The sequence below is a fragment of the Gossypium raimondii genome, chromosome 12 (genome assembly GCF_025698545.1).
Source record: "Gossypium raimondii isolate GPD5lz chromosome 12, ASM2569854v1, whole genome shotgun sequence".
NCBI lineage: Eukaryota > Viridiplantae > Streptophyta > Magnoliopsida > Malvales > Malvaceae > Gossypium > Gossypium raimondii.
Window position 1 is genome coordinate 9,145,635 of NC_068576.1, and position 12,522 is coordinate 9,158,156.

Here is a 12,522-nt window from a genome sequence, read left to right on the forward strand (position 1 = left end):
ATGAATATACCTTATAACCCTCTTGGTTACTATCCAATGACCCATACCAGGGTTACTTAAATATCTGCCTAACATCCCAACAATATATACAATATCCGGATTCGTACATACTTTAGCGTACATTAGACTTCCAACAACTAATGCATAATGAGTCTTTTGCATTTCCTGAATTTCAAGGTTACTTTTAGGGCATTAAGTAAGACTAAATTTATCTTCTTTAGCAACAGGGGTGTCGCCTGGTGCATTTATTCTCCGATGGATTAAGGGAATTTTTCACTAGCATACCGTAAGTTATTTTGACTATAAACTTACCATTGGTGATCCAACTTGATCCAATAGCATTAGGACCTATTAGGTGGATTGGAGACAGTATGCCCACAATATAAGAAAAAATATAATTATTTTAAAAGCATCTCATATCCCAATTCCAATCACCCTCCATAGTCACTTCCTCTTAAAGAGTGAAAGTTTCATCAATGAGGGAAAGAGTCTGACAATAATTAATAAGAGGACCCACCTCTGCTATCCAATTATCAATCCAAAATTTGATAAGATTCCCATCTCCAACCGACAAAGTAGACTTTGACTCAAAAGGGGCCAAACTTTAGCAAGCAATCTCCAAACAAGGAACACTTCTTGAAATATCCTCTAGACAATATTAAAAAATCTTGTACTTAGCTCTGAGTACCCTAACCCATAAAGCTTGCTTATCTGTGAGAAGATTGAAGCCCAACTTAATTACAAACAAATCATTCTATTTATAAGCATAAAAGAATTATATTTTAAGTATTTATGCTGTGAGTAGAAGTGGATGGGAAAATTCACGAGGAGATAGTTGTTTGTTTGAGATGAAAAGATTGACACAATATTATTATGAGAGGAAAGGTAATGGCGCTAACGTATATTAAAAATGAAAGCTATAGATTTTGAATCCATCGAAATTAGAACTCTTCTACTTTTTTCCTTTTAATGTGAACTCAAATTATCACAATTAAATACGTGTGGACCTCATTTAATTTGAATTTAGTTTTAGTTTTTTTTAATTTTAGATTTTTCCAAAAGATTAGACTAATTATGATAAATTGTTTTTAAGGATAATTAAAAGATAATTTAAATATACATACTCATATGGTGAAAATAATTATGTAACAAATTTATTAAAATTGGCATAAAAAATAAAATATAGTTTTGGTTAAAATGGTAAAATTAAAAGAGTAACGTAATTTTTTTAAAGTCATCTAGTAATTAGATTTAGGTGTAATTGTTTTTAAATTACACATGAGTAGCATGTTTGGGTGGCTATTGTAATCAGTGTGTCCCATTAAATTGAATGTAATTGGAGCACCCTAATTTCACTTTCCAATTCTTAAGAGAAGGTTGATAATTGTGTAATTACACAGTAATTACAAGCAAATGCTTACCAATTAGGTTATGACTTCCCGAACACACATTGATGATTTAAGTTAAAATCTTTTTATATATATTTATAAATTTTTTATACAATAATAAACTATTTTAATTTTAGGATATGTATTTTATTTTTAAAATATAATAATTCATTTATTATTGTATCCAAAATGCTTTTCTATTAGACATTTCAAGTTCCAAGTATTTCAAGCAATTTTTACCTAATAGCAAATTAGGTTTGTAAAGGCAATATTATAAATTCTATATTACTCTTTCATGATCACGTATTTGTGTATCTTATCATAACTATAATAAATGTTATTCAACATTTTATAAACTTTTTTATAAATGTTATATTATAAATTATAGTTTTTACCTAATTTAAGTGAAATTAATAGTAATTAAATGATTGTAAAAAGGGCTACGAAGTTGGTTTGCTATTGAACAACCTAGCATTAGTTAAACACAATTTAAGATTATAAAAACAAGTATAGTAGAAGGATAACAAGGTTTGTGCCTCAAATTCTAGAGTGCTAAGAAATGTTGTTTGAGAGATATCCCAAATGTAAAACCCCTTACTTGAGTTTAGTCGATAACTCGACTTACGGATGTCACTTTGAGCACTAAGTTCGCTAAACTTGGCTTTCATCTTCTCCACTTAATAGTGGCATTATTAATATCATTTGTAGTAATTTAGAACATTTCTAAGCTTCCTTTAAAATTTGGCTCCATTCAAGGGGTCGTTTTGGGCTTGTTTGAGGCAAAATAGGACAAAATGAGCAAAACAGAGCAGTTGTATTAGTACGAGTCTCAAATGTATTGATATCTCTGCTTAATACAATTTATTTTTGCATTTTGTTGATGTTGTACCGATGCATATCCCACTTATGCCAATACTAAGGTGCTTTGGAAATCAAACAAGCCTGAAACACCATGTACATAATTTCCAAACTTTGACCACCATTTCTAAACCTTAAAACATGCCAAATTATCACCCAAATATCACATAATTCAAGTATATCTCATTATAGAACTTAAGCATTATCAAAATTCAAAATAGCAATAAGGATGTAAGGCATAGTTTGAACCTCCAAACTAGTTTTCTATATACATTCACATGGCTCTAACCCTATGTACATGTCATTATAAGAACCCAAATATAATATTCATATTCTTCAAGCTCTTGTTTAGTGATAAGATGTGATTCTGGTTGTCAACTCTGAGTGTTGCTCTCAAGAACGACCTTCTACCTACGTGTTAGAAAAGAATGCACTAAGCTATTGAATAACTTAGTAAGTACTTGAAGAATTCAAACTTACCTTTATAATTAATCAATTAAAGATTTAATCATAATAACAAATTATAAAAAATAAATTTGACGTTTAAGAATTTATCTAATAATTACAATAATCCAACATTATCCACTTACCATATTAATATAGTCCATAGTAAACTTGAAAGAACAAGAAGGATATATGAAGTTTTCACTTAATACACTAGCACAAATGTGCTTAAACACTTTAGAGCACCGAAGTGCTAATGTCACTGAAGTACCGAGGTACTATTACACTATGCATTGTAGTGTCACTTTCACTTGCGCGTATTAATACCCCTAATGGCATGCCATCTATCCATCAAGTTTTAATCTTGTCTACATGGAAATCCTAATAACATGAACATCAATTTCTTTCTTTCATTTAAATTTATATAACATTTTCCCATATTTTACAATTTAGTCATTACTACTTAATATTCAAATTCACATATTATCATCACTTTCACACTAGATCTCTTACTGTCAATTAATGCTTCTCTTGATCTCATTCACATTAATTACACACATAACCAGGTATATCTTAAAATTATAAAATTATTATAACCATCTTTAACATATTTTACACTTAAATTTTTAGTATGGTAAGAAGGAATTCTAGGAGTACTTACTTATGTTGGCTTGATTTTGCTGCTTATGTTTTCTCCTACCTTCCTTTAATAGTTTGTTACTTGTTTTCCTTTCTTCATATCTCTTGTATCAACTTCATTAACATATTAATAACATAAAGTAGAAATATTCAAAACACTTTCAGGCACAACTAATTAAAATAAACATGATATTATCATTAAATCATGAAGCTCTTACCTTGATGCCTTAGTTTCTCACACTACTTTAATTTTTCTCTGACTTCTATCACGTACATTCAACCTTGCTAACTTATTGAAAACTTGATTGTACTAAGGATTTCTATTAAAACTATGGTTTCTCTCAAATGAGGAAAAAGGATGAAATTGCAAAAATTTTTTTTTTTCTTCTTTTTCCTATGAGTGGCATGTAAATGAAATAGGATGAGAGTTTCCCCATCTTTCTATTGAAATATCTCTTTAATTTAATAATATAATAACATAGTTTTAATATAAAAATCTATCTATAATCATTTATATTCAATGACTAGGATTAAGTCTCAATTTCCCGTCAGCTATAAATAATGCTAACATTTTCCTAATTTTCTTATTAAATAATTCCATAATTATCCTTTCCCAAAATGATTTTTTGCAGTTTAAAATCTTTTCGACCCATCCTTTGTGTCACAATTCAATTTTAATAAAATTACACTTCTAATCCTTCCACTTTTCCCACTGATTCAATTTTATCTTTTTATATTTTATATTTTATATTTTAAATTTCATACTTTGACGTCTACAGTTTTCACAACCTCAGATTAGTATCTCTCAACGTATCAACATTTTCAACTTCCTCTGATATCCATCTACCTTCTCTCATGTCACTAATAAATCTCATTTTATCAACTCTGAAAAATCTACTCGTATTTTCCTGAAATAACACTTCCTACAACCTATCGAAAGTTGTATAATTCATCAAATTTGTTTCCATGCATTCATCAAAAAAATATTCGTTATATTTATTACATGACAACGAGTTAATGCACTTGCAAATATTGGAATAGTTCAATTATGTCCTTGTTAAAAAATATATTTGTAAGAGGCCAATTTAGCCCGGGCTCACAAAAAAAAATCTAAAATAATAAAACAAAGTTTAAGTCCAGTCTAAAATTATATCATTTGGCCCGATCGGAATGACCCATTATTTGAAAAGGTTGAAGGTCCATCTACAAGCTTGACGCATATGGAAACATAATCATCAAGGATATGCAATCTTAGATATGATATGCAATATTAGAATATATGATTTTGTAATATTAGAGATTTAATTTGTAGATACCCTTTAATCTTAGCCGTTGATGTAATTGATCTGTACTGTTGGATTTTGGGGGCTCAACTATAAATAGAGGTCTCTCCCTTAATTGTAAAACACTTGAGTTTGGAGCAATAATAATTCTTAAGAGCATTCACTCAAATTTCTTCCTCTCTTGCGTTTTTATTTTGTTATTCGTTCATCTTCGTTTATTTTTAAGTTGCTTTCATTTGAGTTGGATTTTGGTGGAGGAATTTCGTTAAATCTTCATATTGTGAGAGTTAGGCTGACTTAAGCATTTTTTTTAAACCTTTTTTATTTATCCATTTAATTGTTTAATCATTAATTATTCTTTTACTTTTATTCGTTTATTTATCCATCAACTTTCTTATTTATATATTGTTCATTCATTTAACCATTCTTATCATTCTTTTCTTTTCTTCCATTAATTATATACATTATTTGTTTTAATATTATCTCACACATGTTGTTTATTTTTAAAAACTCGTGTTATAAATCATCCATTTTACATTGTTTGATTATTTGCTTTAAATTTTTTCCATATATTATCAATGGCAATTTTTTTATACTATCTATTTTATATACCATTTATTTTTAAGATGTTTTGTGTATAACTTGTTCTAAATTCCTTATTACACATTATTTATTTTAAACTCATTTATATATTATTACTTTACATATTACCTATTTTCATTTTTATATATTATTTATTCCAAACTTATACATATATTACCTATTTTTATATAATTTATTTATTGATTTGTATATTGTTGATTTCAAATTTCTTTTTCCTTATTATTCATTTTCAAATTCATTATTTTTAAATTTGTTTACATTTTATTTTGCCTTTATTTTTTTTATATTCTTTGTTTTAAATTCATTGGTCTTTGATTATTGATGCTAGTATTTAAATAATTACCATTATGTGTTTTATAAATTGTGTATTTGTATTTTCATATTGCCATTTTTTTATCAAAGTTTTTACGCATCGTTTTAATATTGCCTCAATTTTCCCCAATTTTAAAAAAGAAAACTTTTAAAAATAAGGCAATATTTGGTACTCTGGAGCTTTGAGAAAATCATGCCCTAACTTGCTGGGTTTCGATTTTTTTGATCCAAATAACCGAATATCCTTTTTAAACTTTAATGTATGAGACAAGCTTAGTTTCGAGGGTTAAAATGCCGTATCCTAACTTACTGAATGTGACATCTTATTATTTCGGGACAAGGAGGTCTTAACATCAAATTCGATTTATTCAGGTTTTTAAAGAGGATCGTATTTTAAAATCTTTTCAAATTTTCAACATTAGGACGTTAATTAATCAATTTGGTGCCAATTTTTGGGCGTTACGAGAGTGCTAATCCTTCCTCGTGCGTAACCGACTCCCGAGTCAATTTTCTCGAATTTTGTAGACCAAAATCATTATTTTAATAAATCAAAATGTTTTATTAAAATGATTAATCTCAAGGTGACCCGATCACACCTCGAAAAAAGATTGGTGGTGACTCCATTTTCATTTTAAAAGTCGACCCCGTTTTTCAAAATAAAAATAGTTTCAACAATATTGATTTTAAAACGATGACTATTAACCCACCATTTATGCAAAAAATTCTTTGATTAGAGCAAAGAGTTAGTTCCTTTTCTAAAAATAACACTCAACAAAATTGGATTTAGAATGTTAATAGGATTAAAGTGTAAATTTTTCATCATATTATAGAAAAATATTAAAATTGGTCACTATATTTTATTTTGATTAATATTTGTTATTATATTTTGAAAATATTTGTAAAATTACCACTCAAGTTTTATGTGATTGAAGTTTACAATAAAGGTTGAAATTTATTGAATTTTGTAACCAAGTTTGAGTATCTTAATTAAATTTTACAACTCAATATTATTTTGATGATTTAAAATAAAATATAATAAAATCTTTCAAATATTTAATTTTAATGGTTAACAAGGAGATAATTTATAAAATATTGGATATTAATAAATTAAATTATAAATCTATTCAATGAAATAAATACTTGAAAATTAAAATATATAAAGAAGAAAATAATTTTATTTTTATAAAATAATACTTTTATTCAATAATATATTAATTAATTTATTATTTTAAATATTAAAATAAAATATAAAAATATTTTTATTAAAATGTATCTTCAAATTATTTTAAATTAAAATTGAATAACAAAATTAATCAAAATCATACTTTAGTGGCAAATTTCAGTAAACAAAAGCAAAGTGGCATTAATATAAGGTTGAAGTATAGTGGTAAATTTACCTTTAGTTCATAAGTATACTGAAAATTTTCAATTTCTAGACAAATTTTTACATTAACCCAATTTAGTAACTATAATTTATTTATGCATTGCTAAGCTCCGAGCCTACGACTTTATATACAATTTAAATGTCAATGGAAACCGATAGTAGACAAGACTCCATTGGCAGCCTGAACCAAGTGCATTAAATCCATGATTATGGATGCTTGCAAGTAGATTGTAACCAACGCTAAAATCCCAAGAGCCAAGCTAGGTTTGGTATTCATCAAATACGATTGCAATAACCCCAAAATTTGGCAAATGAACTCGTTGTACGATGTATAATACTGCTTCTCCCACTCCATCCAATCCGCCGGTGGCTCATAATTTCTCTCAATAATCTTCAAATCATGAATCCGTTTCCTTAACACGATCAAGTTTTCATTCACTAGTTGTCCACTGTGATTCCATTGCTGAGACTCTCTTCCGGCCGCGAAAACCAGACCGCAGCGAGACCTTTTATCGTGCCACCGTGGGGTAAACATTTTCCGGGAATGTAGAGATGGAAGGAAAGAAGAGGAAGAAAGAGAAGCTGATTCCATAGTTGAAATTGGAGAATTCTATGCAGTTAAACGACAGATTGGATGATGGATATTATAGCTATGCGTTCCACAATTTATTTATAGACATGAATGTCAAGAATTATCGTTGATCTCAAATGACATTAAATTAAAGCTTGACACATGGCTAATCACCTAGTTGCAAATAAAATATTGGTAGATTTATATCTAAAAAAGTTTGTCGGTTTCAGGTTTATATTTTCTTTTGTTGAGGAACATGGTATAGTAATGAAGGTCGGTGAGAAACTATTAATAAACTTGATTGATTTGTTTAATCTTGGTGAGTATAAGGAAGGCCTATTGGTTGGTTTGTTAGTCTATTGCACTCAAATTGTTATGCAATTAATGAGGTTGTAATTAGCAACAGTTAACTCATACAACACTTATAAATAATTGTAATTGTACATAGTAAAGAGACGAATAAAGATTTTCAATTCCTCAATTTAATTTCTGTTTTACCTTTAAGTGTTGCTGGGTATTTTTTCATGGCATCAGTCGCCTAATCCTTGGAGACCTATCATATTGTACTCTAATGGCTACCAATGCTTCCATCGATTCCACCGTTGCACCTCCATGCTGCTCGACATTTACCAACACTTAGTTGGTTCAATCCTTTCCTCGACACGATACTGTGAAGCTTGATGATAACAATTTTGTGCAGTGGCGACACACATTCGTTTAATCAAGACGGTTATAATTTGACTGGGTTTCTCGATGACACGATATTTGCTCCACTGAGGTTCATGCAGTCGCCGGATGGTTCTTTGATGGCAAATCCGGAAGCTCCGGCTTATGTTCAACAGGATAAGTTGCTTACCTCTTGGCTTCTTTCTACTATTGGTTCTTCTGTTTTGTCTAGTTTTGTAGATGCAAAGATGGCGAATGATGTCTGGACCACCGGTACTCGACTTTTTACCGTCGTCTCTGGTGCGAAGCTCTCTCGTATCCGTCATGAACTTCATTCAATCGAGAAAGGTGCGATGTCGATTAAGGAGTAGGTTGCGTAGATTCAGAACACATGCGCCTTGATAGATGCGGCCAGATCTCGAATCTCTGAAATGGAGAAGGTTAAAATCATGCTAGCCGAACTACCGTCGGAGTTTGATGCCGTTCTCACTCTTGCGTCGTTCTCATTCGAACCTCTACCGTTGCAGCGTCTGATTGATGTTCTGTTGGAGTTTGAGAGCAAGCAAGTTTGTGCGGTTCAAGAGGCACCGTTACATGCTCACTTGGTGGAGGCCATCTCGTCACCAATGGTGGTTGATTCTGGGTGCGGCGGTCAACCGCCTGTTAATTGTGGGAGAGGATTTCGGTCCCATGTTCAGTGCCAAATATGTGGCTGGTTTGGACACTTGGTTCAACGGTGTTACTACCATTTCAATCGCGAGTATGGTGGCCCGGCGTCGGGGGCTAGAGCTTCGTCTTTGACTAGGTTGGTCGACCATAGTTCGGGTGCGTCAGTGGTGGATGGTTCTGGTGTGCCGTATGCTGCTATGTCTGCTCCGATAAAGATTTCTGGTGATGGTCTTCCATCGATGGTGCTACAGTCGAATCAATGGTGGGGTGGCTCTTTCTCTGCTGCGACTCATTCTTATCTGGAGACTATGGTTCCTCAACATTTTGAGAATTATGACGATGGGGCTGGTGTTGTGCTTGGGTTGTCTATTGGGCCTGGCGCTAGATCACTTGGATATTCGACAACCGTGGTGCTGTATTTTCTAGGCCAATAGTTGGGCCTTATCATTCTTTTGGTCCTTCCGCAGTAGTTGGGCTATGTCCTCAGGTTGAATCAAAACTCAACAGGCCATCAATTTGGTCCAACTTCAGTGGGCCATGGTTCTGGGGGCCATTTTAATACTGTTGGTTACCATCAACCGATTTTGGATTGTGTTTAATTTGTAGGGACTGTTGGTCATGGTCTGAGTTTTTAATATTTTGATAATGATGAGTCTGGGCCGGATTATAGGTCTCACGTTCCATAGAGGACAAAACCACGTGCTAGTGTTTTTCCTATTTCAATGTCGTCGGGTGTTGGGTTGCCTCGTGTTCCTGATTTTTACACGTCTGATGTTTCGAATTCCAATCGCTCCAATGTTAATGCAACTAATTTTGGGTCTAATTTTGATGGTGATTCCTATATTCCTGTGCCTGTAGGGACGTCATCTTGGTATCTAGATTCAGGGGCTTATCATGTTTGTTGAGAGGCCTCTGCTCTAAATGAATCCACCTCGTACTCAGGTATATCTCCTCTTTTTATGGGTGATGGGACTCCCACCAAGATTTCAAGTGTTGGTCATTCTGTTTTTCCCACAAAGAATAAATTACTTCACTTGTCTAATGTTCTTTGTGTGCCAACTATACGGAAGAATCTTCTGTCTGTTTCTCAATTTGCTACTGAAAATAACGTATTTTTTGAATTTCATCCATCTTACTGTGTTATTAAGGATATCAATCCTCAGGAAATTTTACTACGGGGCCACATTCGTGATGGTCTCTATCAGTTCTCACTAACTGCTTCTGTTTATGCTGCACTGGCTTCTCCTGTCTCAGATACTGCACTTCTGTCTTCTTCTAACAACTGTAATACTTTCACGTTATGGCATCGAAGACTTGGTCATCCCTCTACTTCTGTGATTAAGTCTGTTTTAGATAAATGTTAGATTGTATTAAATAATTCTAGTCTTACCAATGTGTGTATTGCATGTTAGAATGGAAAATTTCATAAATTGTCTTTTTCTCCCTCTACTACTGAATATAATGAACCTTTTGTTTTGGTTGTCTCTGATTTATGGGGACCTGCATTTGTTGCTTCTGGTACTCACTGGTATTATGTGTCATTTATTGATATATGCACTCGCTATACTTGGCTCTATCTTATTCAGTGTAAGTCTCAAGCTGTGGATTGCTTTCTTCAGTTTCAGCGATTCGTCAAAGATCAGTTTAGGTAAGATATTAAACAGTTTCAGAGTGATTGGGGTGGAGAGTATCGTGCCTTCAAATATGTCTTGGCAGAACATGACATCATTCATCGACTTTTCTTTCTGTCCGAACAGAATGGTGTGGCAGAACTCAAACATCGACACATTATTGATATGGGACTTACCTTGTTGGCTCAGGCGAATCCTCCCATAAGCTTGTGGGGTTATGCATTTTGTTGTGCAGTTCATCTTATTAATCATCTTCCCACCTCTGTTCTGAAGTGGCAGTCTCCCTTTTCTTTTTTTCATGGCAAAGATCCCATGTATGATCATATACGAGTATTTGGATGCTGTTGTTTTCTATATTTGCGGTCGTTTCAGTCTCATAAGTTGGATTTTCGATCTCAGCCCTGCACTTTTTTGGGGTATAGCTCTCAAAATAAAGGGTATCAGTGTCTTGCTTTTGATGGGAAAGTTATTTTATCTCGCCATGTTGTGTTTGATGAAAATCATTTCCTGTTTCCTAAGATTGTTGTTGACTCCTCCTCCTCAAGTTTATATGTCTCTACTTATGTGCATATTGTTAACAATCGATTCACTAGTTCTTCACAATAGGAGTTAGGCTTGTCATCTGTTTTGGCTACGTCTACAACTCCGTCTATTTCAGTTCCTTCTTTAGACAATTCAGGGTCCTTACCTGCGAGCACCATTTTTCAGTCGTCTAATGTCTCCTTTGATTCTCCGTCTGCTCCACCGCATCTGAGCAACACACATTCCATGGTTACTCTTTGTTGAAGCTTCTACTTATGAACCCCATAACATTGATGAGGCGTTTGCCAGTACGGAATGACGTCAGACTGCTCAAGTTGAATATGATGCTCTTATTCAAAATTCTACTTGGGAGCTCGTATCTTTACCACCTGGTAGGAAGATTATTGGTTGTAAGTGGATATTTAAGGTTAAGAAAAATCCTGACGTGACTGTTGCTCGTCGAAAGGCCCGATTAGTAGCAAAAGGCTGCTCTCAGGTTTCCGACTGTGATTTTAAGGAGACATTTAGCCCTATGGTCAAACCTGCTACTATTCGAACTATATTAGCTGTTGCTATCTCTAAAAGTTGGCGACTTCGTCAAGTTGAAGTTAATAATGCTTTTTTAAATGGAGATCTCACTGATGAGGTGTTTATGCAACAACCTCTTGGATATGTTCAATATAGTCCTCATGGCGAGCAGTTGGTGTGTCGTTTGACTAAAGTTTTATATGGTCTTCGTCAAGCTCCCCGTGCCTGGTTCGATAAATTGAAATGTTTTCTTTTTTCTCTGGGTTTATCTTGTCTAAATCTGATGCTTCTTTATTTGTTCGTGTTACATCTACTTCCACTTTGTATGTCTTGGTTTATATGGATGATATTATTGTTACTGTAAGTCTGTCAGATAATATTGATGGTTTTATTCAACAATTACATAGTGAATTTTCACTTAAAGACATGAGTGATCTCCATTATTTTCTCGATGTTGAAGTTACACGATCCTCCACTGGATGTTTTCATTTATGTCAGCGCAAGTACATTCACGAGATTCTTGACAAAAGTGGCTTAGTTAACGCAAAAAGTGTTCACACACATATGGTCAGTTCTTCGGTGTTATCAAAGGAAGAAGGAGATCGTCTAAGTGATCCCACTGAATATAGGAGTCTTGCTGGTGCTTTACAATATATAGTCTTAACTTGACCTGATATTGCCTATGTTGTAAATCAAGTTAGTCAATTCATGCATGCTCCAACTACCGTGCATATGGTTGCCTTAAAACGAATTTTACGTTATTTACATGGCACTATTGATTTTGGGATAGTTTTTCGTCCTTCTGATAGGTTGCCCTTAGTGGGATATGCCGATGCCAATTGGGGGTTAGATTTTGATGATTTTCAGTTGACGACAGGGTATTGTGTGTATTTTGGACATACACTAGTCTCATGGTCATCAAAGAAGCAACAAGTAGTATCTCGGTCTACAGTTGAGGCTGAGCTGAGGCTGAGTACCGGAGTTTGTCTGCTGCTACCAGTGATGTTACTTGGTTAGTCTTGTT

The 12,522-nt window shown here is 33.0% G+C and overlaps 1 protein-coding gene across 1 annotated transcript; it reads right to left on the bottom strand.

Annotated features, from left to right (window-relative positions):
- Positions 1-7,053: 7,053 nt before the first annotated feature.
- On the bottom strand, positions 7,054-7,503 carry LOC105762336 (hypothetical protein). Its single transcript, XM_012580192.2, has one exon. The coding sequence runs from the start codon at positions 7,501-7,503 to the stop codon at positions 7,054-7,056; it is 450 nt and encodes a 149-aa protein (XP_012435646.1).
- Positions 7,504-12,522: the final 5,019 nt, after the last annotated feature.

Bases quoted from the DNA above. Each gene is read 5' to 3' on its own strand.
- LOC105762336 (XM_012580192.2), bottom strand. From the start codon at position 7,503: ATGGAATCAGCTTCTCTTTCTTCCTCTTCTTTCCTTCCATCTCTACAT.